Below are 27,875 nucleotides of genomic sequence, written 5' to 3'. Positions count from 1 at the left end.
GCTCCTGAATATATATATATATATATATATATATATATATATATATATATATATATATATATATATATATATATAGTAGTCACAAAGAGTAAAATGGACCTCCACTGATCAGTACAGTCAGAAACACATTACGTTGTCTTAAGTACAAAACAAGATCATAATTAACTGTATCAAATTGACAAGCTCTCCAACAGATAAGACTATTGCTTAAACTGGAGGATAACCAGTAACTTGCAAGGGCCATGCTATACACATAATACTGTCCTCCAGTAATGTCCAGTACAACACACTATCTGTTCTCTCAAACATAGTTGAAAACAGCTCACATAATGTCATAATATTCATAGAAGGTAAGAGAAATAAAGGGTTTCAATGCAGCAATAAATGAAATTACAAAAACAAAAGAGCACACAAATACTTTTCAGAAGAGTCTGTTTGAAATTACTGACATTTCACCTGACTACTGCCTCGTAAGAACCCTGTTAGCTCAATCCATACAGCCACAAAGTATTAGGTTGTCAAAGAAGATCAGCAATGTTCACAGCTTAAAGAAGTTGCCAGAGCAAAGCTTTACTGAGACAGAAGGGAGCATTAAGGATGCTCTTAGTGAAAGTGTGTGAGGGCATAGTGGACAGTGTTAGTTAAGTATGCTTCTTGGAATGCTTTAGGGTCATTTCTTTAGTCCTGTAGAGGGCAAGGCTTGGAAACCAAAGGAGGCATTTAAGGACATGTAGCCAGTGTCGTAGAGTTAGAGAGAATTCAAGAGAAGAGAAAGGGAAAGGGGCAGGCAGTTGAAACGAGACAGATGAGGGTCAGTCGTGGATAACGATTGGGCCTCGCATCCGTAGACTAGGGTGAGGGGGCACAAGCACAGGCCCCTGCGCTGGCCCCTGGGGAACCCTGCGCAGGTTGATCTGCTCGCACGGCTGCCTACAAGCTCTTCTTAACTGCGAACGAGAGAGCAGCCTCCTGGCTTTCCTAAGACCAAAAGAGAACAGAAAATAATGACCGTTCACTCACCAAACCTTATTGTGAAGTATGTAAAATGTGCAGCAAAAATCAGAAGTGTTTCAGATGGCATCAAGCATTTGGAAGTATCCTTACACAATATTTCTTTTGCCTTGTAACCCAAGACTTGTGCATGAAGCATCATGTTACGTAGTGCATCAGCAGCGGATCATAATCTCAGAAACACTGTCAAAGCCGTTGCCTGATCGTTATCACAATCTCCTCATCCAATCATAAACACGATGTTCTAATGGGGCAGGAATTGAAAGCTTATCTGCAGCTTTGCTTTTGATAGACTCATCTGATTTGTCCCTAGTGACTAAGGAACTAACTAGATATTACTGAACCCTTGCGGCAGCTCTGGGCAAAACACATAAATCTTTCTTAGTGGAATTGCCATGATGTTATTGTATTACAGAAAGCTAATGTTGGCATTGTGTTGCCGTGACGTGCGGCATTTGTGTTTGTCTAAACCACAGAAAATTACATTACCAACTTGCACTCCCTTGAGATTAACCTGTACTGCAGTGGATGTATACACATGCGCACACACACAAACACAAAGTGAGAGAACAGAGGGAACACAAATGATGCAGAAAAGTACAAACATGGACTACAGTATTTCAATTACCATGAAACAAATTACAGTACATGTTGGTGATATTGTTGTTTAGCAAAATATTTCAGTTTTGTAGGGTTAGGGAAAAACAGAATAGAAAAGAAAAAGACTTTCTAGAGGTTCTGTGTCATGTGACAGTGATGGTGTTCTGAAAACAGTGTTTTCCTAAGTGCTTGTGAGCTTAGCAATATGAATCAGTGTGGCCTGATTATCTAAATATAATATAATACAAGATTGAGGCCATAATCACAATAAACAGGCTAATGAACGAATGCCTGGCTCTTGTGTTCATGCAAAATGTATGAGGCTCATAGGCGCCTTGTGCCTATGATTGGATCTAATGAGGAACCAAGGAACCATGGCTCCAAACATCCAATCTAACAATATATTATAGAATGAGCTTAGTATGACAACGGGCACTTATACAGAGCCATACTCTGTAAATTACAAAGAAAAAACAAAAGCATGTGTGTGTATGTTCAGAATTAGAACATAACTACCAGATAGATCAAACATAAATTAACTTTAATTTATTCTAAACACACAGTGAACTTCAAACGCAGAGTTCCTGCCAGAGTGACTGAATGTGGAGGCATAAGCAGAAATACTGGTCATAAACATGCTGATGACAAATGCCTATGACTTAAAGACACTGCAGATGGATTTATGACACCCTCACTGTCTCATGGTAACACAGAGTTTCATGCTTCTTGACAATTTTAGATGCGGAATATGTGGAAAGGTGATTTCACAATCTTTGTTTCCAGACAGCCCCGTATGTAACCCCATATGATGATGTAAAGCATGACTGCCAGGCCCTGCCTCAGACCTGCTCTCATTTGTCTCAGCCTCTTTGAGCCCAGTTACAGGCTAATCTTTCAGAGCAGGGCCTCTAAATTTAGCCTGGCATCCGCTCCAGCACCAGGATGAGAGTGAACAGAGCTGCGCCAGTCATGGCTCATCCAGACAGGGCATTAATGGAGAAGCATTTTCCTCCAGATTCCTCCCCAGCTCCAGCTTTCAGTGGGCTTAAACTCCACTTTGTTTGGAATAAAGTGCAACTATTATCTTTTTTATGATAAAATGACTTTCAGCCAGGCTGCTAGATGAACCCTAGTAAGAGTATAAAATCAGAGAAAAAGATATCAATGAGAGGAAAGTGCAGTCTGGTCTTGCCTATGATGAGTCAGACATTGCTCTCCATTTCATATGTAATGATCAGAAATATTCCAAATCATTCTTTGAGCTGCAGACTCCACAGTTAAGCTGGTGCGGCCTCAGCCTGTCTAACATGTTGGTGCGCATGTGTTTTGGTGTGGATGGAGCAGTGGGGCGGGGTCTTACCATGAGCAGGTGTCTAACGGCTGCAGCACTGAAATGAGACAAGCAGCCAGTCAATCATAGGAAGTCACAAACACACTGTGACCCATGATGCAATTGGGCATTAAAGAAAAGCTTCCTCTACATCTAGTTTACACCCCCACCCACAGATAAATAAATAAATATTCATCTCAGTATTAATTTTGCAGCCTGGTTCATTTTACTTTGCATCTCATTTCCAAACAGCTCAGTGGTTTCAGATCTTCAGATCTTACTGATAATCCCCTTCAGAAAATGAGTACACATCTTAGTAGACAGATGTGTAGATCAGATTAAGTTGGAAGTGATGCTGTAGAACATATGTGGTAAAAAGTGAGCCATTAAAAGATACTTATATTCACATTTCCTTCACATTTCTATTGACTGAAAATTAACAATGTATGATTTCATGTCACGTAATCATTATCTGCATATTTGAGATGATACCAGCCAGAATACTGGGGTAAAAGTGTTCGGAATGCATTAAAGTGGACCTCCCCCCTTCATCAAGGTTCACCGGGCCAGTTAAAATGGGACTACTACAATTAATTCTGCTCAGAGCTAGTACAGAATGTCTACACACATGCAGTACTTAAGACTTGTATGGAGTTTTTCAGATACTTGATTCTTTGTTTTGGTACTAATTCATGATCACCTGCAGGTTACCTGTGGAGTCTTGTACAGCACATCCCTAAAGCTATACATGTAAGTGAGGTCCTACAATTCCTATGATTTTCTGTTAAAAGAGTCCAGAAAAATGAGCAAAGTATTCCCCCCATGTGGCATTCTACTTAAGACAAAAAATATATTCGCATTGTTAATTACAGGAACATACAGATCCTGTAATTTGAAATTGCATGTCACTTTTCAGCCTGACCAACTTTGAATCAGTCTCTCTTGGCTATTACTAGTACTGGGTATGACGAATGCTGTAATTACACACGTGCAGGCCCTGTCATTTGAATGTGTCACTGGCTGTTAACCGATGGCTGCATCAGTATGTGGGAAAATAAATTAGACATCTCATGCCAAGTCAGTCAATAATCACCACAGGTACCAAACAAAGAGCAAAATTCTACCTGTTCTTTGGCCTGAAGTACTGCTTTGCTTCTTCATATATGAGTGAGGTGTGAGGTCTCTGACCTGCTGTGTATTGCATTTTCTAAACAGGAGTTATGCTCTAGCTAAGCCTCTAATTTTCTTCTCTAAATATGAGCTAGTATGAGGGGGTTACCACTGGCATGTGCAGTGTCCTGAAGCATAGATGCACGAATGAAAAAGCACACAAGGAGATGCCATGATGGACATTTGTTAGGCATACCTGGTCTCCCTGGAAACAAGGAAAAAGCTGTCATCTGGCGCATCAATCCAGTTAGGCCGCCTCTTACGCAACATCAAGTTGCTGGGTCGTAGGCTGGGGCCACTGGCGCTCCGGCCGTTATGCTGCTGAGAGAGGGAAGTGAAGAGGTGAGCAGGCAGAGAGTAAAGCAAAGGGTAATTAGAAGAAAATGGAGAGAAGCAGAGAGAGTTTGAAGATACTCTGTTTTTCCATGATGATAAATAATAGCAAGCAATAAAGTCTAGACTAAACTTTCATCTTTAGCTCAGAGACCATTCCTGATTACATCTTTCATTTAGAAATATGTCATAGTACAGAAGAAAAATGAACCATGATTTATGATTGGAGCTGACTTCAATCAGCATTTTTCCCTTAAACATTTAATTTTCCAGTAAATTTAACATATTGAGGGAAAATTTTTATTTTACATTTTATTCTTTCACCAATATGTTAAATTCAACAAATAACATGAAACTGCACACTAAAATGTAGTCATTCTCTGTAGAGGATGCATCAATCTACTTCCACATAGAAAACCAGCAAAACATGAAAACTGACCAGATTTTCAAACTTTTGTATGTGACTCTATATACACTATATTTCCAAAAGTATTCACTTGTCTGCCTTCCTTTCACTGGAACTAAGCCCAACTCCTGAAAAACAACCCCACACCATAATCCCCCCCTCCACCAAACTTTACACTTGGCACAATGCAGTCAGACAAGCACTGTTCTCCTGGCAACCGCCAAACCCAGACCCGTCCATTGGATTGCCAGATGGAGAAGTGTGATTGGTCACTCCAGAGAATACATCTCCACAGTCCAGTGGCGGCGCTTTACACCACTGCATTCGTCGCTTTGCACTGCGCTTGGTCATGTAAGTCTTGGATGCAGCTGCTTGGCCATGGAAACCCATTCCATGAAGCTCTCTGTGCTGTTCTTGAGCTAATCTGAAGGCCACATGAAGTTTGGAGGTCTGTAGCTATTGACTCTGCAGAAAGTTGGTGACTTCTACGCACTATGAGCCACTTCATGGCTGTTGATGTCGTTCCCAATCGCTTCCACTTTGTTATAATACCACTGACAGTTGACTGTGGAATATTTAGTAGTGAGGAAATTTCACCACTGGACTTGTTGCACAGGTGGCATCCTATCACGGTACCATGCTGGAATTCACTGAGCTCTTGAGAGCAACCCACTTTCACAAATGTTTGTAGAAGCAGTCTGCAGGCCTAGGTGCTTGGTTTTGTTCACCTGTGGCCATGGAAGTGATTGGAACACTTGAATTCAATTGTTTGGGTGCTTGAATACCTTTGGCAATATAGTGTATATCTTAGCTCCAATAGGATTCCATAGGGCATAAAACCAGACCTGTTTTCAAGTACAAAATGGCCTTGTACAAGCACAAAAACAATTCAGTTCAGAGTTCACATCCTTGAGATATATTACTATATTCTCCAAAACTTTAAAGCAGAAAATGGTTTATCTTTTAGCTTCATAGCAGGTTTTCTGGCCATATTGGCTTCTGTTACCTGTGTTTCTATGCTTGTTTGCAGAAACATATCACTATCCACAAGAGGGCATGCAGCAGTAAAATAGCAGCAGGAGACATCAATTGCATGAAATCTGTTGTTTATAAAAGTCATAACCAAAACATTGGGAGGGAAAAATCATTTCTGTATTAGTGGTATATTGTTTCTACACTTATGGAAGATACCTGGATTAATACTGTAAAATACTTCACATAGATTTGTGCTTAGACTTTTCTTTAAACCTAACCTGAAACAAGACAGAGGACAGAAATGTAGTAAAAGCTACCTACCAGAATGGGTGCCACAATATGACCTTGATTTTCTGCAAATAAATAAATAAAAACAATCAGTTTATGTTTTCTAATTAATAATATCTAATGAATAATATAATGTCTTTCATACTTGACATGCATTTGTCTGTAATCACCTTGTCCTGGTGCATTCCCTCTTCTCTCAGTAGACTCCACCCTGCTGTGATGGTGGTAACTGCGTTTTCCCAGCATACTGAGGGGACCATGGCTAGGCAGAGAGGAGAGAAGGCGGCGTGGGGGCTGGACCTGCAGGCCAGGTGTACGATGAGAACGCTGGACATGAGGCACTGGACGAGACTCTGAAACAATAACCACAAATATGGCCGCTGTTTCAGTTTTCCAGCAAGAACAACAGGACACCTGTTTAAAGAAGCAGCAGTGCGTCCCTGCATTTAGTGATTTGGCTCACCAAGGTACTGCAGGATGCTGGTCAGGGTGCTCCGCTGGGATGGTTTGGGCTTTGTGGATCGCCCTGTCATGCCTTCTGCCGCTCGGATCATATCTATACATCAGCCAGCAGCAATGGACACACAGAGACAGGGCCAAGTCAATATGCCGCAGCAAGCAAGAGACTCTCAAGTACACACTCAGAAGCAGAATGGTGCATACTGAATGGGTCAGTCTGATGCATGTCTTTGTGAAACTGCACCCTGTGGTACCTCTCTGACTGATAGACAGCTTGTGAGGAGAACAAAGTAGAAGGAAATTCAAAGTCAAATCACATTTGTGCTGCACAACCATTTCTTCAGGCTAAAGCCATTTTTCCACTCCTTGAACTCCAACACATTGATAACCATAAGGCACCCATTACTGTCTCTGTCTGACCAGCTTCACCTCATTAAAAAATTCACTAAATCTTCAGGAATGTTGAAGCTGGTTAAAGATTCTGAGAGACCTTCTTTTCTGTTGCCTTGGCAAACGAAGACTTTAGACTTTTTGTGAAAAGCAATATAATCAACCATAGGAAATAAAATCTCATCATGAGATATGTTCCTATAGAAGAGAATCTTTACTGATACACACGAACTTGTGAGGTGCATTCTGATTTGTTCAATAAAAAGTAAGGCTCTAATATCACCAGATATTATCTTCATTTTGCCATTATTAAGCATATTTGGCTTTACTTCTTATTTTGATTAACCATCATTAGTTCTACTGACCTAGCTAGTGCTATTGTATATTATGTGATTGCAAAGCAAAGCAATACATGCACAAACTACATGCAAACACGTTTTTGAATCCTTAGAGCTGGTTTCGTGAACTGTTTAAGCCTAGTCTTGAACTTGCACTATCTGTAGGGTTTCAACATTTAAGTCCATTTAATTTAGGCTAAAGCTCGAAATTGAAATTAGCCCTTAGATCTAAGACCAGCCCTCAGAAGAGAAGTATTTAAGTCCTGGTGGGGCAATTGTCAGCAGTTTCAAAATGTGCTGGACACTAAGCCTCCAGGTTTCAAACTGTTGATCCTCGTCTTAGAAATCAAAATTTGAAAAACTTACATTTTAGCAGAAATGCTTTCATTTCAAGGGCAACATGCTGATGGGTATGAAATCAAAACCGATTATCCATCATGCCATGAAGTTGGCTAGAGGAAACATGAAGGTGCATTCACAGCAGCCCAAATGGGTGAGATGCATTAAATAGGTGTGTGCACATCCACATTTACACACCATAAAAAGAAACATGTAACACGCTTGATGAAGGTATGGACAGAAAAGAATGACAGGAGCCAAAGACTCAAGCTGTCAGCGGAAGCCTATTTCATATGACCGTCGCTTCATTCGGCCTACTGGTGTGAGTGTGGCACAGTGATGGACAGGTACACAAGACACATGAAACTACAAGGACTCAGATAAGATGGTTTCAGCCATGGTTTTATTTTTGTTTTTTTTGATTGCCCACAGGACATTGACACCATGAAAACACAAGATAGGATAGAAAAGAAGGAGACAAACCAAAGAGCATGCCCCGGGGACCCCCATGCCTTATAACATGGAGATGTCAAAAAGGTCTTCTCATGGGTGGGACACACAAACACGCCTCTTGAGGGGGAGGAGGGTGGAAACAGGAGTGAAATGAAAGCAAAGAGTGGAATATTGTATATGATAGAAAAAGCAACACAAAACTCGGCAGAGAAGCTTAGGACAGGCCATGATACAGGGCGAGGAAGCCAGGCATCTGCAGGGCTCTGCCAATTGTAGTATCTATCTGCTTTATATAAAAAAAAAAAAAAAAGAAAGCCATCCTCTAAAACAGACTGGTTTAAAAAAAAAAAAAAGCTGCTGTCAGAAATTCTACTTCCACAGAAATGTGGGGGAAAAAAACGCCACTTGTAACATCACTTATCCAAATTTGTTACGTGGCCACATTGTTCAATACACGATAAACGCACGCGAAACTCTTGAGATACCATTCCATACAGACCCACCCCCCACCACCAAAAAAAGGAAAGTGGAAAACATCTGTTTAAGTGAACTCCAATGTCCTTTGAGAGTTACTGAAAGGTTCACTTTACTGGCCCTTAGATCCAGCCTCCTAGGGGAGACAAAATTGCTTCTCAGTGGAAAGCAAAACTAAAACTTTCATTTGAGGATGCTGGTCTACATTGGATTTGTTTTACAAGAGGAGCAAATATTGATTGCAATGCCTTCAATGTGTCTATGGCTAAGTGACCTGCACTAGCAAATCACTGACAAAAGCTTTAATGTCTAAATCGACTGCTGTCAAATGAGGTTTCTAACCTAACTGTGCAAACCTCCACAATAGGAACTAAAGGCATATTTAAAGAATAAACCTGTACAAAAACACTGCATGAAAAATGACTAGAAACAAACCTGAACCATTTTCACTCACTGAGGCAAACATCATTTTGAACCTCTTAGAGCCTTCATCTAATCAAAGGTTTCGATCTGAAAATGATTTTGTCATTACTTTTCCAGACTAGTTTTGGAGTAACACTGAGTGTTATTCACTCCCACTTCTTATATTATACACTCAGAGAGAACAAAGCCACTAAAGCCTTGAGATGATTCATGATCTAATTACACAAAAAAAAAGGCCTCAACAGCCCGTCAATGACATTCTCCTTACGTGAGCCGTTTGCTACATGAAAGCAACTCAATCAGCCCAACTTGCCAATGATTTCATATCTCTCTGGCAGGACAAAAGATTTTATCAACTCATTTCACATGGCTCACCATTCCTTGGGCTATCCCATAACACACTGTGAAATTCAAATGCTTTGCTATTGTATTTAAGAATTCACTTTATTACAGGCTGGTTCCATTTACAAAAATAATTAAAATACTCTTAAAAAAAAAAAAAAAAACGAAAATCAACTGTGTTATACCCTTAAGTGCACTAGAGAACATTTTAGTAAATCATATTTCTTCAAAAGAACTAAAATGAATAATATTACCTTGCGATTTATGCCTGGAACCTCAGTGTTGCTGTAATAAGCCACAGTAACCATTTTTCTGTTTTTTTAATGAATTTCCCTAAAACAATATTAAAGCTGTGAAACCAGAGAGTTGGTCAAGAAATGCTTTTTACTATAGATTTCACAAACAGATAATCCCAAACAAAGTACAAACTGATGCTGGTTTCAGCTCATTTTCAACTTGTAAAAATTTATCTAGCACTTCTTTTCTTACTTTAACTTAAAAAATATTGCAGCCTGCCATAACCATGTGGTGGTCTAATATCACACAAATGCAGCTCTATTAGTCTGTCACCAGATGCAACTTTGTGGCACTGCATGAATCATAACATTGATGGTCAATGCACTGTTTGTCCAGTGCTTGCCTATACAAAATTATTTCTGCCTGAACCAAACTTAGTTCGCTCTTTCCTCTACTGTCCAAGCTGTCTCTCTCCTACACTGCCTTTCTCAAAGTGCTTAAGCCCTCTGACCTGAGAAAGAGGGGCATATTAGACATGCTAAATATTGATTCACATTGATTTCACTTCCTGCTTACACATTGTGTAAGCCTGTTTAAGCTCTACCAGGCTTTCATGTAACTTGGTTCAGAAGAACCCACAAACAATACATTTCACAAGGTAACTCCTTGATGGATATTAATTACAAGTAGCAATGACCTAAAACAAAAATCTGCCTGGGTCTTGTAGTAGCAAAGGTATTACATACAGCACCATTTTTTAAAATCTGATGTTATGGAGCCTTATCATATACTTGAAGTTATGCCTGAAGACAGGGACACAAAGTTACAGTACTTAGCCCGAGTTACAACTCAGGTCATGCAAACACATGCAATTACAAAATGTGTGCTGGATATGACCTTTGGGATGAAATGGAGCAAGCAACAGTGAAATGAATCATCTACTCTAATAAGAAGGGTGGGGTAAGACAGACCGAACAGGAAACACTCAAATATAAAAATGTATTATTCACAGTGAGCATTACGAAGTATACATCTTTAAAGGGTGTGCAAAATATAGTTTCTTGTAGGCAAAATAGATTTCAAGGTCAATTTTAAATTGTAGCTTTAGTAAATATAAGGCTTACTCTATATGAATTTGCAAATACAACTACAATCTACCATAATGTTTAGGAAATGGTACAGGGGATCTACTCAGCTGTTTTTCATGTAATCCAACCCTTCCTCAAACTGAGACATGTAAAGTGTATTTGTGTTCCACCCTTTAGAAATTATTTTTTTACAACAAAGAGACAAAAAAAAAAAAAAAAAAAAAAAAAAAAACCTAAAAAAATTGAACTGAAAAGATGATTGCAACCCAAAAATATGGAGGACAGGCAGTCTTTATTGGAAACGGGGGGGGGGAATACAAAAAACAAAATAATATAATAATATAATAACAATAATAAAAACAGTAAAAGACAGAAATGGAGGGGAGGAATGGCAGCGAGATGTGGATACGTGGGAGTGGGTAGCAGAGTGGGGGATGCGGTGACGAGAGCGTGTGTTTGTGTGCAAGTGTGTGTGTTTGTGTGCGAGTGTGTGTGGGAGAGAGAAAGACTGAAGTTAGGAATTTAAAGAGCTCTTACACTCCGCCTTTATAGCGCCACAGTTAATGGGCACAAAGGGGCGGCGCGCGGCCCGACGCAGCCTGATGAGGTCACGGCACATGTGACGCGCCAGCTTGGTGAGACGCGTAGCCTGCAGCAGGAAGGCCTGCTTGGTCTTCATGGAGGATTTGGGACTGCCGCTGTTCCTCACAGGAACCATGTGAGAGGTCTGGCGCAGGGTGTGACCGTGGGAACGCAGCTCCTATAAACAGGCGAGAAAGGTGAAGATGTCGAGAGAAGGGGTGGAGGAAGGAGAAAAGAAAACGAGATCAGCAGCGGAAAGAGAGGGCAGCAGGAATATAGATGGTGAAAAAGAGTGTGTGACAATGAGTGAGAATGAACAACAGAGAAAGAGTGTGAGAGAGAAGGATTTTACCTTGCCTATTTATGACCAAAACTGATTCATTTAGGCTACCATCTGATCAATCTCTCCTTAACATTCCTAATGACAATAATTAGCCCTAAGCCAGCTAATTAGTCCATTTTTGTCAGTTAAGTGAGTTCTGTGATTCTGCATACTTTCAGCCAATGTCTCACACCACTGCTCACAGCAATAGGCATTCATTTCATTCTACACTAAAAAGCACTTACTAAATCATATTTGAAATATGTACTCAGGAGATGAGCAGGATGACTTAGCTATTTGTATACTATATACACAGTATAATGCCACGATCACCAAACATCTAGGTGCTTACATTTGAAGCAGGGCTTGGTGGCGTTTTCTCTTCTGCTCCCTCAGCTCTGCTTGGCATCTTCAAGCCACCATACTTTTTCCAGTACATCCAGCAGGAGACACACAGGCGACACTGCATGTTCGGAGGACCCCAGGAATACCACTGAGGAGACTGCATGGCTGAAGAGAAAAAGGAGTGTGACCCACAGTCTTACACTAACATGTCAGTGGTAGAGCAGAAACATTACATTATGTTCTATGTTCAAGATTCATATTCATGAATAATTCATATGAAGTATAAAGGAACAATTTTGTTGAATTTCATATGAATTAAGACCCATCTTTAAACTCTGCTTTAGCCTTAGCTGACCATGCAAACTCGCACAAAAAAAAAAAAAAAAAAAAAAAAAAAAAAAAAAAAAACCCAGCAACTGAGACATGCAAAATACCAATAAAATAATTAACCAACCCCCTTTCCACTCTCCATCTCTCAACCCCTGGCCATGAACTGCTCTTGGATTCATTTAAACAATAATCAATGTTCAAGAGTAATGGATTACATGTTAAATCAGTCCCAGACACATTTGATCATTCTTAATGATCAGCATTGATTCTTTAAAACTCTGACTAATCACATGGATCACAGTTTGACAGCTCGGTAAATCAAATTAGAAAATGAACGAGCAGGAGAACAGCTCTCACTATCAATGGAAGAATGCAACTTTCAGACATACAGATGTCCCAGCATAGTGTAGTGAACTGTCTGAACCTCTATTGATTATAGCTAGGTGAAGAGTCCTGAGGCACTCACCGAAACAGCTCTCACATGCACGGCCCCCACCAGCTGTGTGGAAACCGCCTGGTCCTGCCGCACCGTTCATAGTGGCCATCTTGCCATTACTGACCGAGATCTGGTTAGGATTGGGCTTATTACTGTAAAGCAAAAACAGGAACAAAAAAAAAACCTCACCACAATGAATAAACACTAAAGTTTACAAGGGTGAACTGCATAAAAGCTCAAGGAAGAGAGGAGGGTTAGTAGGATGATGTTCACACTCACTACGTGGGGATGTAGACTTGCTTCAGTTTACTTTCTGCTTCAGCTGCCTTCAGTCGTTTCTGAATAAATAATGAGAACTTTTAGCACCAGATACAATCAGGAATGCAGAGAGTCGAAAAAACTACTAATGTAACAGCATGGAGCAAACATAATTCCTGATATTTCTTTTTTTCCATGTACTTTAAAATTTGCTCACCTGCTGCACATATCTGTCTGTGGTTTTCCACATGTAATAATACTCAATAATGCTAGTCAGAGACTTCCACGGAAGCTGAAAGGAAGAAGAAAGATGGCACAAATGAGAGAGATCACACTAACTCCAAGAGTAGTAACACAAAGTCATTGAAACTAACTTTGACGTCTTCAATGTAGCACTGAATTCAAACCGAGACCGCAACATCTAGTTGCTCACATTAACGTTGTAAGAAAATAAACCCCAACTGCTAAATGGTAGTGTTTGGATCTATCTTCAGCGATTACTCTTCCAGTCCAATGTAAACAATGAGGTACAGCACTAGCATTAGCAAACCTAGCTGGCTAGTAACATCACCACCAATGGCTAAATCTGAAACCCTTCAGTGTTCTAACAATTTGTCCTACCTATCGAGCACCATGCCCGTATCATTATTATTGCATAGTAGCTTGTATTTTTCATGTTACTTCAGCCTTAATTCAAGTATATCATACAGTCTACTGTATTGTCCAACTTAATATTACTACTTACTCCCAGATAAGGTGATTTAGGATATCAAAAATCCTACTTATTCTTTTAATGCTGGTAACATTTTCTGGTAAGTACATTTAGATGAGGCTGAAGTCAGCTTCCTATTCTCCAGCTTTTTGTTAGAATTTTCCCACATCACTGTGAATGTATTTAAAAGTATGTACATTCTGGCACCTATGGTGTTGTAATAATAAATCCTGCATCATTTCAGGTGAATCAAAATATCCTATCCTATAGGGAGGCACCTACATACCTGCATAAAAAGTCACCTTTTAAGATTTTACGCATGACAGTTTTCCTAAAATTAAGATTAAAAAAAAAATGTGGTACTGTAATACGTATTGTATGTCTATACATGGCCCTACCCGACACAGACACTGATTACAAAAATTGCTAAGAAACATCTTTACAGATTAGCAGCATCCTTGAAGAAAAAAAAAACAAAAACATTAATAACGTAGGTATGTGGCTCTCAAACCAGTCATCAGTGATCCTCAGCCTGTCCTTATATTTGCTCTATCCCTGTGCGGGTCTAGCTCGTTTTTATCTGCCACCATGTTTGAAACGTGACTATTGCTCTCGCTACATGATCATTTTGATTTTTATAAATCTTTTTCCATTACATTTTTTTTAATTCTCCTTTACTATTAAAACAAACTATTCCACCCTGTCTAAGCATAAAAATGTTTTTTGGTGACATTTATGCATTTCTTTATTTTTGGCTTTGCCATCCAGGTTTTTCTACATATATTTATTCATACTCTGCATAAAAAAGGTGAATGAAAAATCATCTACTGAAATGCTCTACAAAGACTAAAAAGCTAAAATTGCAAGCCAAAGGAAGAAAAGAGGTGCATGGCTACCTAAAAAGATAGCTTGTCAAACAAACAAAAAAACACTTGTTTAATCTCATGTCTCAATTGACAAATTAATTAACTTCCAAAACAGTAGTTTGTTGCAGCCTTTGCCAAGACAGCGATTACTGGAACAATCTCAAAAACACCTTATTTTGCTACTTTAGTTTCAGCACAGGACTTCCGGTGTCGCATACAGATGCACATGTTTATTCATGAGCACCTGTCTACTACAGACGCGTTGATTATGAATGCTAAAAACAGTTCAAGATACCTTAATATTTGGCACTCTGGTCCCTTACCGCTGGCACCCATGAATATGACAGTGAGGAAAAGACTAAAACAAACACTGACGCTTCCTCTGGAGGTAGCTAATGCTATAGTACACAGGAAATTGAAATGTGTATGCCTTTTTTGCCATTTCTTCCCCTCACTTTTAATGTGAGGACACTTGCACTCAATAACTGCACCTTACATACACGGTATTGCTGTTGTCAGAACACTACTGTTTGCGTCTATTACTTACAATATGCACTTTATTAACAGCTGCTCTACATACTTGCACATACACACATGTAACTTCCGATTTTTCTTTCAACTTTGCACATAAAACTGCACTTACTATCGCTTTTAGTGTTATTCTTATATTATCTATTTTTTTCTATTTTCTTCTAAGATTATATTTGGTAAATGGAGGAACAGCAAAGTAAGAATTTCATTGCACAGTGTAACTGCCTGTTTTGCTGGGGATATGGCAAGAACACTCTTGAATCTTGAATCTAACCCAGGCCATGAGAAAGTATCTGCTGCTGGTCAGATAAATAATCTGAATCTTTCAGGGTCCATGGACAAAAGCTCTCATCTCCCAAAACGTGCTAATGCACAAACTTTAAACAGTGTGAGCCTGTAAAGCTCTCCCTGTTCATCATGTCTGTGCACTCACAAAGTCTTGCCAGATGTCATTGAAGTCTTTGCTGTATTTCTGAGGGGCTCCACTCCTCCATCTCATTCCTGCAGAGCACAAGTCCCCCCTGAAGGACCAGAACACTCAGTGCACTCGACAGGCCATAGCCATGTCGGGTCCTGTGCCTAATCATACCTAAAGGCTAGAAACAGGAATAGCCACTGTCATGTCAGTCTTCAGCTCTACAGCACAAAGGTCGTCACATGCATATCTTTGCAAAGGCCAAAAAAGCTTAGTAGGATTATTTCTTTAAACAGCACAAGGAGTCCTGTTCCAATTTACTGAACCATGAGTGTAGTGGGTGTCTGAATAACCACTGGTTTTTCTGCCATCATCTGGTGCCTTGCTCTTGGTCCTCCTGTGGTGCAGCTCAGGCCAAGGGCACGTCAATTTCACTGTCTCGTCAGAAGCCATCTCTCCAGAGAAACGAAAGTGCCTTTTCAGAGCTAAAATACCGTTCTACACCCTACTATCAGTCCAAAACAGCCACCATCACACCAGACCCTGACACAGGTACAGACACACTCATGAGCTCAAGTTCTTCTGTCTCTCTCAATCAACTTGGTGTCAAAAGGTCAGGCTTGGTCTTGGCCAGTGTTCTAACTTATCTGAGAGGAACAAACTTGACCATCACTCCCTCTCACAACCCACCATCACTTCATTTCTCTATCTGAGTCACTACAGCTACTATCTCAGTCCCCTCTACTTCACCACCCCTTCCACTGCAGAGATCAATTTACCAGTCTCCAGTTTCCCTTTGTTCCTATAGGTAATTTAGCACTACAAATTTATGGAAATAGAAAAAGTAATGTCCAACATGAGGCTTATATGTTTAATTTTTAATGTAGTAGACTTTGTTTTTTTTTTTTGTTTTTTTAAATTACAAAGATTGTATTGACATACACACACAATGTACATAACTTTAGCAATCTCATGCATGCTTTTGCAAGTTACGGCCTAAAGCTTTGTTTGGAATTGCTCAATAACCCATCTCTGTCAACATTAGGGCATGCCAGCAGGCTTCAAATTTAGCTGTAACATTCGGGACTGTTCAGGCCAGGTCTCCAAGTCGCAGGTATGTGTCAAGTGTGGGCTTCTGTTACATGTACGCTAGAGGTTTGCATGGACATATATGAGCAGCACTCACAAAGTCTTGCCGGATATCATTGAAGTCTTTGCCGTATTTCTCCAGTGCTTCCTCAAACAGGTTGGCCTCTGAGGAGCTCCACTCTTCCATCTCATCCCTGCAGAGCACAGGTCCCCCCTGAGGGACAAGAACGCTCAGCGCACTAGACAGGTCATAGCCATGTCGGTGCAGCGTGTCCATTGCATGGAACTATAGAAAGAAGGAGAGAATGGAAAGATAGAGAAAATTAATGGGATCTGCCTGCTATTCTGGAAAGGGGTAGAAGAGCTGCAAGACAGGGTGCTGTTGAGGCTGGTACCAGTGTGATGTCCCGCGATGCTGCTGCAGCACTCATGTGTAAACTGGGCTGTCTGACAGAGCTGCTGCAGTCCAACGCTCGAGCAAACGTGCCTACCGCCCTTCACACAAAAAAAATACAACTATCAATTTAAACTCTATTCTCTCACATAATATACCAACCATAATTGGCAACACAGTGACATTCAATATTGGCATTAAGATCACAGTTTATAAGTAAAAGCATACTTTTTGTACAGCATAAAGCTTCACAGATAAAACTGGAAACCTTACTGTAACAAGACATGATCTACATTGATATTTATTATGAATACTTGTTGCAATGATAAGCAGATGCAACCACAACACACACATATTTTACAAATATATAAGCAGATTGTGTACTGTTGGTTAAAGCATTATAATTGTTGCAACTTTAATGGAACATAATTTTAATACAACAATACAACCAAAATGAACCCAGAATGCTCATCCATACCGAGCTACCACCAAGAACTGGTCTATCTGCTTATTAGTCAGAGGGCATTCTGGGTCCCACATCTTCACCTCCAGCTTGGACTGGTCCCTGTCATCTGCTTCCCCTGATTTGAAAAAAAGAAAAAAAATTTAATTTACTCATTTCATATGTCTGGAAATATCAGGTGACTGCCCGTACAACGGAAAAAAAAAGGAAAGCATAGTGCCAGCTTTTATCACACAATGTTGAGTCATTTTCATTCAAAGCACTTAGTGAATCAATCACTACAGTGAGAAATGAAGCACATTTTCTTGTTAAGAGGGGATACAATCAAAGCCGTCAGAGTGATAACAGTGGCCTAGCATTAGTTTTAACTTCTCAAATCCCAATCAACTCTAATCTAAAGGACTTGGCAAATTTATAATTGGGAAGAGACTGAGGAAATACTCTCATGGGTAAAAGGGGGTGCTGGGGGCAGAGCACTGATTATTTACTTCACAGATGAACTGTAGGTGTGTGGAACTGCCTGCAGCACCAGACCCATATTAGCCAGTGGAGTTCAATACATCTATAGTGACCAAGGCAACAGGACAAATTAATTATTTAGGGATGATGTGCTACTATAAAATGGCATTACAATTATTTGTTTTGTTAGTCATCACCATCCTGAAACATAAGAATACAAAATTTAATGGACAAGGAGGCTGCATGCAATTAGTGTTCCCACAATTTAGCCCTGTGCACTGTTTTTCAGTAAATCTTTAGACTTTCTATGATAAAGCACACACTTCCCAAACACCACTGAGCAGCGCTGAACACCACAGATTTTCAACTTAAACCATAATTGAGTGGGCCAGTCACACTATCTCCTACAGAAACAAACACACCAGGTCTCGGCATCCCAGGTGTTACAATGCATAACCATCAAGACATATAGTCCAGACAATCACTTCTGTTCCAGCAGTTGTAGGTAGCATCCTGCTGAAGTAGAGCCATGATTACACAGGCAGTCCTCCTATTTGAAAAAGGAAGTGTGCTTCGAATACAAGTCAGTCAATTTCTTCCAATAAATCAAACCACACAGAACCACAATGACGTCACATTTACTACACTCTTCTTTAAGCCTGGTGCAGGCAACCAAACTCAGTTTCCTTCAATTCCACAGTGAAATGTTCAGATTCCAGAAACCACTGCAGGACTCATAACAAATGGGACATGTCAAGGCAGGCAGTAAAGGGCCTACTGATATAGCAATCAAAATTCCCAAAGTGTACAAATAGCACCAAATAGCAGTGAAGGAGAAAGGTAGAAAGCAGGGGGGCATTATTAAAAGGTAGTGCCTCCACAACTACAAATCACTCTCACCTCTACAGTACTGCCTGCAACACTGAATAAGTGATAAAACCTACTGATTAAAGGCAAAATCTTATTGGTTAAATAAGTTAGCATCAAGTCAATGCAAAATGGCATTTCATTTTACATTTCTTTGATTTGAAAAAAGATAACTGTATGGGGAGAAGAAGCATTTATCAGATTGTTTACTATTCGTATACATATACGTATCGTGTACATATAAATACATGATGTATTTGCAATAACTCTGAAGAGCACAAAATTTAGGTGACACTGGGAAACCGCTAAACTGTCTGTTTTATAATTTTATTGCATTTGTTAGATTACAGAAATAAGTGTTAGATTTTCCTTTAATGCTAAATCAGGTTGATTTTAATCCAAATTTATACATTTTATGAAAGTATATGTAACAGGAAAGTACACAAACAACAACGGCATCTCTCCAAAACTCCATCAGTGCCTCTCATAAGGAGCAGGGTTTTTGACAAAGGACTATGAATCAAAGCTTAATTTTAATACTGTGAGCTGTGCAAACTCATTCAAAAATATATACAAAATAGGCTGTAAGGATGATGTTTAACAGGCGATGCCAAGAGTTGTTAAGATCTTTGCACAAGGGGATATAATCAGTTAAAGTATGCATGCTCAAAGCAGGAGGTGAAGTCAAAGACTGACAGAAGAGCAATTTCACACTTGACTGATTGTAGCTGCTGATATTCTACACTGTAATCTACACTGTTCCTTTTGTGATGCACTAGTGGCCACAAATCAAGCTTATCATGACATTTTGCAGTAGCAAATACTCAGCACCACCCCTTAAACCCTCCCTGTCAGAGCAAGGAAAGAAGTTACAGAACCCAAACCTAGGAAGCAGAAATCATCTTTCATCAAGTGCATTATGCAGCATTATTCATCAAGTGCATATAAACAAAGGTCCTGAGATTACAGTTCAGTTTAAAACCAGACCTCTCTCCCTGTCTCTCATGGTGGAAAAAAAAAAAAAAAAAAAAAAAAAATATATATATATATATATATATATATATATATATATATATATAGAATAACTGACACCTACACTATCACAGATATTGATGGAGTAGTGCAGGGCTAGATTGAGCATGTACTCTGCTCACCTTCCGGTAGCATATCAGGGACATCAGCCTGAAAGCGGGGGCCAACACGAATCTCCCCCTTGTCTGCCAGCAGAGTCTTCTGTGTGGGGTCGTACACCAGCGAGTAGAAAAAGGTGTCCTGAGAGAGCAAGAGAGCACATGAGGGAGCCCGTGCAACAGAGAGATGAGGGAGGAAAGTGTATTAAATCCAAAACATGGTTTCTTAAATTATCCCATTGGAAATGCATTTAAGTCAGCTTATTATTTTAAATGTAATGTAAATTCTGCAACAACAGCAGCAGAAGCAAGTACTCAGGTACCTCTTTGTCCAGATAGGAGAGCACAGATTCAGTCTCATTCAGGAGGGCAACGCTGCATTTCCCCCTGAAAAAGAAAAAATAAACGACATACACCAGTCTTCAGAACTACAGACCGACACAGACCATCTCCCCCAGACGCCCTTACAGCAGGCCCCAGCATAGCAGGGGGGAAGGAGTGCACAAGTACTGGAGAAAGTGTGAGTGTGTGAAAGAGACAGGATCATAGTAGAAAAAGTGAGAAAAAATAAAGAGGTGAGAGGTGATATGGGAAAGGGTGAGATATGAGAAATAAGCACAGATGAGAGAACGGAGCGTGAAAAGAAACATTTGGGGCAACTGGGCGATACTGTCAGACTACATAAGGACAAAGGGGTGAGCCCCTATTCTGTATGACTCCAGTAGAGAGATATGTGTGTAATGGGATTGTGGGTTTTTGTCTTCCATGAGATGTCTAGAATCCCACATAGAACTATAGCCTACCACGATGACTCAATTCCACCCCCCCAAAAAGAGATTAACAACAAGAAAAAAAAAACATTTTCCCTTTCTTTTGAGGGCAATACCAATCTGGGAGCACACAGCAGGTCTCAGCTAACCTCACACAACTCACTCTGACTGCCGTTTAATTAAAAGCTCCAAGCTACTAATGCATTTATCACTAGAGCCTCAAAGGAACCTTCTACACAATGCTAGTGGTGCTGCTTGCTTGTGTCTGGTTAACACTGGCAGTTTAGCTCACATAGCCCAAATTTAAATAACGGCTACTCCTCCACCTATTGACCATATGCTGATGTACGCAGGCTCTAGGAACGAGCTGGTGTGTTTACCTGATGTGTGTTGCAGGGAGCGATTCGTACTGGCGAGACAGAAAGAGCTCTCTGTGTCTGAGCTGGTGTTTCTGTTTCTCGCTGAGCTCTGGCTCTGAAGGGCTCTCTTTCTCTTCCTCCAAGTCTTCTGCACACAAAAACGCATAGCATTAAATCAGGCAAAGTGCCACATTCACAGTTCATTCATCATTAGGTATTAAAGAGCTTCACCACAAAAAAGCAGCAGTATAAGCAGCCAATGCAGACAATGTCCTCAAAACACAAAATCACAGACTATTACATAAGACCATCCAAACACCCACTTTAAATGGAGATCTTAAACTCATTTATTCCACAAAGTGAATAGGTAAGATATATGTTATGGAAAACACAGAAACATCTCTTATACTGCACCCTGAGATCCACCTGTATTACAAGCAAAAAGTTATTAAAGCTGCTTAAAGACTTTTTCCACAGCATGCTTCTACTCATGGCCAGTGATGACAGCATGCATTAGGCAATCAAATAATCTGATTGGTGGGACAAGCTACAGTTATGAACACAAGTCATTTGGCTGGTCTTTGTCTGATCTGGTGGCACCATGGACATCATTATAATTTCAAGTATAATGAGTGTCTATCACTGTTTATTGAGACTGAAAGTGAACTATGTCAATATGTTCAAATATAGCAGAGAGATCCTGCAGTGAAAACATTTGTCCATTAAGTTTAGCTCCAAAGGCAAAACATCTTGAGTAAAACTTAAACGATGCATGGTTTTAAATATAGCATTAAAAAAAAAAAAAAAAACTTTCCAGAAGATGTACTCCGATTGACTCATCAATGACCATTTTTAAGCAGTTCTAGGCCCCTGAAGTATGGATTAGGAAACCCCAACAAAGCAATTACCGCTGTCTAGTATTAGCAACAGAGCTTTCACAATTCTTTTTGGCATGGATTCCATCAGATGCTGGAAGCATTCCTTTGAGATTCTGGTCCATGTTTTCAGGAGCACTTTAATGCTGTGAATCTCCCATTCTACCACATCCCAAAGGTGCTCTCTTTGAGTCAAATCCGATGATTAGGAAGGCCACTAAAGAATACAGAATTCATAGTCATGTTCATGAAACAAGTTTGAGATGTCTTTTGCTTTGTAACATGGTCCATAACCATACTGGAAGCCAACAGCAACAACACTCAAATAGGCTGTGGCATACAAGCTATGACTGACTGATATTAACTGGCCCAAAGTGTACATTCCACCTAGCCTTACATCACCTCCGCCATCCTGGTCTGTTGACACAAGGCAGGTTGGGTCCATGCATTCATGCAACTGGCACCAAAGTCTGACCCTACTATTTGTGCCTCAGCAGAAATCGAAATTCATCAGAGCAGGCTGTTTTTTAAGTCTTCAACTGTCCAGTTTTGGAAAGACCGCAGCGTCATCTTTCTGTTCTTGGCTGGCAGAAGTGGAACACAACGTGGTTCTGCTGTTGTAGCCCATACATCTCAGGGCTCGACATCTTGTGCATCCCGAGATGCTTTTCTATCCACCACAAATGTACAGAGTGGTTATCGGATTTCTTCTGTCAGGTGGAAGCAGTCCGGCCATTCTCCATCAACTTCTCTAATCAACAATGCATTTCCATCCACAGAACTGGCGCTTCCTGAATTTTCTTTCCTTTACTGCACCATTCTAAAAAATAAAACTCTACAGACTATTGTGCATGAAGATCCCAGGAAATCAGCAGTTGTACAAATACTAAAATCAGCCCATCTAGCACCAACAATCGTGGCACGATTAAAAATTACTGAGGTCATATTCCTCATTCTGATGGTTCATGTGAATTCGACCTGAAGCTCTTGGACCATATCTGCGCAATTTTATGCACTGCACTGCTGCCACACAATATGCAAATTAGATAACTATATGAGTGAGTAGTTGTACAGGTGTTCCTAATAAAGCCTTCAGTGAGTGCATATTGCCTGACTGTTTATAGACAGGATCGCACTAAAACACACTCTTCATTAAAACACATGCTCATACACTGCCACCAAACACCATTTAGTTTCACGCAATCTCACTCACTTGCATGCTTATCTGCCAGCTGGATGAGACTCTGTGAGATGTCCCTTCTTCTGTAGAAACAGACCACCTTCGCCTCCACATTGCCGCTTGCCGTCTGAAAGCAGCAAGAGAGACAGGGTCACCATCAGGTCGCCACATCACACTTTAAATACATGTCTGGTCTCCTAAACCAACTTCATTAATATAGGAACACAAACTGCAGACCACCATGTACAATTCAGCAGTACAGAGAGGACGATGAAAAATTATTGCTGAAAAATCAGATGCTAATATACTACTAAGAACCATGTACCTTAAGGTACATTCAGAGACAGGAAATTAGCATCACTCAGACAGACTCAGGATCACAAAGGAAGCAATTTAAAAAGTTAGTACATCAATATAAACAAAACACAGAACAGGCATTTGTTAATAAGTTCATCTAATAAGCCATATTGCTTGCTGCTGCAGCAAGCTTTACAGACCAAGCTGTCTGGGGAGCCCCTTTGAAGTTGTTGTCAACAGAAAGCATAATGAAGCAAATATGCTTTACGCAAGTCACATAACTTTTTTTTTTTTTAAACTGGATTGTCTAATCTTTTTGCATGGATAATAAAGTACCATTTCTCTCCCTTAAACAGAGCAAGCAAGATAGGATCTATATATTGCACATACTGCCCAGTTCCGATTGGCAGCACATACAGTGCATACACCAGTGTTTGTGCCTGCTCAAAGTATTAGCACACAGATCAGCTGGTAATGGGGATCAATGACACTCCCCAGACCGTCTGGTCTTGTATTGTATAGTCTGGTGTGAAAGGTTAGTCTGGCAGCAGCTTGATGCAAACTGGTTCATTAAAAAAAAACTTGTATAATGTTTGACTATGTCTTTCACACATGTAATTTCCCACGAGCGAAAGCTTGAAGATCAAAACTCATACAGATTTATGACTGCATCATTTCCTAATGAGACTGACCATGTCCACACTGCTTTCTCTATCCAGATAATCAAAGCCTGATCAATCAAAAAAGATGACCTGTTACTTAACCTATTAAAGCCAAGGCCATCATAACACTGCAGACGATATGTGATGTCTGTTTGAATGCAGAATTACCCAAGCAAAACCAGAGTAACAGCCTGAAAATATCAGCTAATTAAATTTGCCAGACAAGTGAATCATTAGTTTTGACAGACGTGCCATAAGATAAGTCACACCAACAACAAATGGACAGACCAACCCGCCAAACTGGAAAATTCATGATATCAGCAAAGAATCCACACACTTTTTCAAATTTGTGAATCTATGCTTATAATATGATATCTATCATATTTTAGTAGGGGACATTTTTAGTAGGGGATCCTGCATTAATATCATTTAAAATTCAAAAAAGTAGATCAGGAAAAAAATAATTTCAAAAGGACCATGGTAGTGCACAGCATACTAACCGGATGCACTACTGAAATCAATCTATTAAGAAGTCAGAACTAGTTACCAATACTTTTTAATGTAATGTGTGAACTGGGCATTGCTGTTCAACTACATAATGGCTGTGGAATTTATTCAGAATACAAGAAAAAATCTAAATGAATGAAATAATTACACTGTGTATATATACAGCTACAGGGAATGCAGAGGTGTGTGCCATGTAACCTCTGTTGCCATATGAAAAACAGTTTTAACACCTGCTACCATGTATCATGTTACAGACATTTCTGAGACAAATATCAACACGTAGGGAAAAATGTCCAAATCTCATCAGGATCCAATCTGAAAACTGACAATCATTATGAATTTAAAAAAATAAAAAAATAAATAATAATAATAATACTAATAATAATAATAATAATTGCACTGTATGCTGGCATTTAAGGCATGATTATCACTGATCATTTTAATAAAGACATTCAAAAAGATAACTCAAAAAGGTTGTGACTCTTGCTTATATACAAATATATTTGTATATACAATATACAAAACAGGACTTCTAGCTTTCACACATTTACAAACCTAATCGAAAGTATTCTTCAAAACTTAAAGGAATAGTTCACTAAAAAAATAAAAAATATATTTACGCTGTTCTACCCTCGGCCCAAACATAACTGATCAGCCACAAACATTTGGTGTTCCTTAAGAGTGCTTCCTTAGTTTTATGCTGTGGTTACAAGACTAATATAACAGAACTACATCACCAAAAAGGTGAAAGGCTTTCATTCATGTTAGCTTTGCAGCTCCGATGCAAAACTAAAGAAGCAAGCTTCGCACACTGAACAAGTCTTGACTGATCAACAATGTGTGAGACCAGGACTAAACTGTAAATCTTTTTCTGTGAACGACTCAATAAAATTTGCATCTGGTTTGCAAAACAGAAGGAAGCTGCTCTGACAACTGCCGGCAAGTCAATCATTTGTGAAGCCCATTGAAAGTTCATGTTGCTCCATTTTAATAATTTCTACATCTTGAACGTTTCTGACCAGTTCTTCCACAGATTTGACATACATAAAGACACCCTGGTCATTTTCCCCAGTGATGTGCTGGCCTGCTTTCCATTTGTCCTTCTAGTTTTCACTCCTCTCCCAAAAAAGACCCACAACAGCTCTCACTCTCCCACAGAACTGTACCTTATTCAATTCCTCTATTCTCCGGATCAGATAAGGGTTGCTTGAAGAATTCTCAAAAAAGACATAATCTGCAAGAAAAAAAAAAGATGGTATTTCATTTTGCAAGGCTGGCTTGTTAATCCAAAAAGCAAAATCATAACATTAGGTAGAACCTGTACACAGAAAAAACGAGCAGAAAATACAGTTATTTACAACTGATACAACACTGTGCTCTTCACAGTACAGTAAACCTGATGTAATTACAGCTTCGGAACTCACACGACAGACTTCAGCAAAAGACAATCAATTTCTCCCACAATCGTAACTGAGTGCTGCACGGGAATCATGAAAACTCCAGGGTGCATCGTACACAATCAGGACTTTGTGGACAAGCAGCTTATAAAATCAGACGTACCAACTGGGTTTGGGGATATGATCAACCAGACAAAAACTGTCTCATCAGTGCTTTCGTGACAGGGTCTATTTCGTCGTTCTCGACAATGAAGTCTTCTTAATAACTGATCTCATTTTCACACCTATAAACCCGATGGCGCGAATGAGAGCACAGTTATTTATGTTACAACCACCAGCCTGACTCTATATTTGACTGTAAGCGACCTTTACACTAACGGGCACTTCAGTGACATTCTGATGCACTGAGTCTGATAGAAAACACTGCAATTTAAGACACAATTATCTCAATAGAGTTTAGAGCCCAAACATGAGCACAAACGGAACAGTTTGTCCCATTTAGATTCGTTTACTCCTGCTACAGCTTAACCGACGCCATTGAAACAATGTCGGCCAGCCTGACACAGCCAGCTAATCTACTACTTTGTAGCCGGCTAATTGCACGAAACGGCGATGCCAAAATATTAAGGCGAAGATAAACAGCTAAAATGAGTACGTGGGGCAAAAATGCGGACTGTTGTGCAAACATGGTAACGTAAGCAACAATAATGTCCAAGTAAATTCAGTAACGTCAAATAAAACCAACAATGTTTGTACGGTAGTTAATGTTACGGCGATACGGCGAGGTGAGCACTGTGGCTGTAAAATGCTAACTTAACTTAGCTCGAGGATCCATAACTAATGGACGTGTGCCAAACCGAAGAGAAATGGCCACAAAGATAAACTTCGTCGTTAAACAAAAAAAAAAAAATCACACCACTCATTACTCAAACGGAATGCGCTTCGCTAGACTAAGGGTGGATTTATGAGGAAAGTTGGTTTTATGCACTATCGCCATCCGTTTGATAGCCAGATTAGCTGATTGAGGTGTTTCTGATAAGGCTAGCGAGCGTTGCTATGCTAGCTCTCCCGCTAGCATGCTAGTGCGGCTAACAGAGTTTAGAGGCCTGACCCACATCAATCCCCAAAACATTTCCCCCAAATCCACGTTACCGACCGCTTTCAAAATATCCTTGCGTCTGTCCGCCTCTGTGAAGTACTCACTTATTCGAGTTCAGCTTAAGTAACGCTAAAAGTTCGCCACAAAATGTGTGAGCTGACCGTGTTTTGGCTAACAGAAATACCAGACTGACATACCTCCGACCCGGTACATGTTGGCCGCCATTTCTGCCCTCCCGGAGTGTTAAAAACCAAACCATAAACTATAAAAATAATAATAAATAACTGACTAAAACGTTTGTGTTTAATACTAGTAAAACAATACAGACTGTAGTAGAAGTGGGGGTGACCCTCGAGAGGAGCGGGAGACCACTTTCTGTTTTTCCCCCTTTTTTCTGTGTTTTTGTTGAGGAGCCCCCTCCTAAGATTCACAGTACAATACGGTAACTCAGAGGAGAGGGAGGGAGGGAGACGAGCTTCCTCATGAGGGAGGGAGTGAGGGAGGAGGAGGAGAGTGGAGGGAGGGATGGAAAAAACAAGAGAGTGAGAGACTCAGAGAAACGAGTCAAAAGGTTTGGAACCAATCGCGCTATGTCTAAGAGCGATTCAGCGACATTTCATGAAGCAGGAATTACATTAAAACGTATAGTCGAGACATGCGGATCCGTTCCTTAAGGCCATTGGCGCTTTTATTTCAAGGGGACCTGTACAAAATGCACACCTGGCACTCCGTGTTTTGGTTTTGAATGAGGATTTTAAAAACGGAGGAAAATATCTTTAATGCAGTTAAAAATCTAATTCGGCAGCCTGTGGCGCACTGAAGACACTGGTCTCGCTCTAATAATGATTAGTATCTACACTGTGGCGGCAAAGAG

General features: G+C 40.0%; 1 protein-coding gene across 4 annotated transcripts; it reads right to left on the bottom strand.

The window, feature by feature from the left end:
* Positions 1-57: 57 nt before the first annotated feature.
* mta3 (metastasis associated 1 family, member 3) lies at positions 58-27,463 on the bottom strand. Of its 4 annotated transcripts, none has more exons than XM_037544033.1 (20): positions 27,199-27,463; positions 25,672-25,739; positions 23,073-23,166; positions 21,006-21,132; positions 20,179-20,242; positions 19,880-19,997; positions 17,415-17,517; positions 16,938-17,037; positions 16,640-16,828; positions 13,147-13,221; positions 12,951-13,009; positions 12,702-12,823; positions 11,913-12,070; positions 11,194-11,416; positions 6,577-6,669; positions 6,284-6,466; positions 6,147-6,178; positions 4,308-4,429; positions 2,972-2,999; positions 58-978 (listed from the first exon to the last, which is right to left on the bottom strand). In XM_037544033.1, the coding sequence occupies exons 1-20, from the start codon at positions 27,224-27,226 to the stop codon at positions 931-933; spliced, it is 2,034 nt and encodes a 677-aa protein (XP_037399930.1). In that variant the 5' UTR covers positions 27,227-27,463; the 3' UTR covers positions 58-930. The 4 variants fall into 4 exon arrangements, with proteins under 4 accessions (XP_037399930.1, XP_017558555.1, XP_017558548.1 ...); XM_017703066.2 differs by having other exon boundaries at positions 4,308-4,432; positions 27,199-27,462; XM_017703059.2 differs by lacking the exon at positions 2,972-2,999.
* Positions 27,464-27,875: the final 412 nt, after the last annotated feature.

The sequence above is a fragment of the Pygocentrus nattereri genome, chromosome 13 (genome assembly GCF_015220715.1).
Source record: "Pygocentrus nattereri isolate fPygNat1 chromosome 13, fPygNat1.pri, whole genome shotgun sequence".
Taxonomy (NCBI): Eukaryota; Metazoa; Chordata; class Actinopteri; order Characiformes; family Serrasalmidae; genus Pygocentrus; species Pygocentrus nattereri.
Note: the sequence above shows the minus strand (reverse complement) of the source record. Positions and strands in the feature narration are given on the sequence as shown.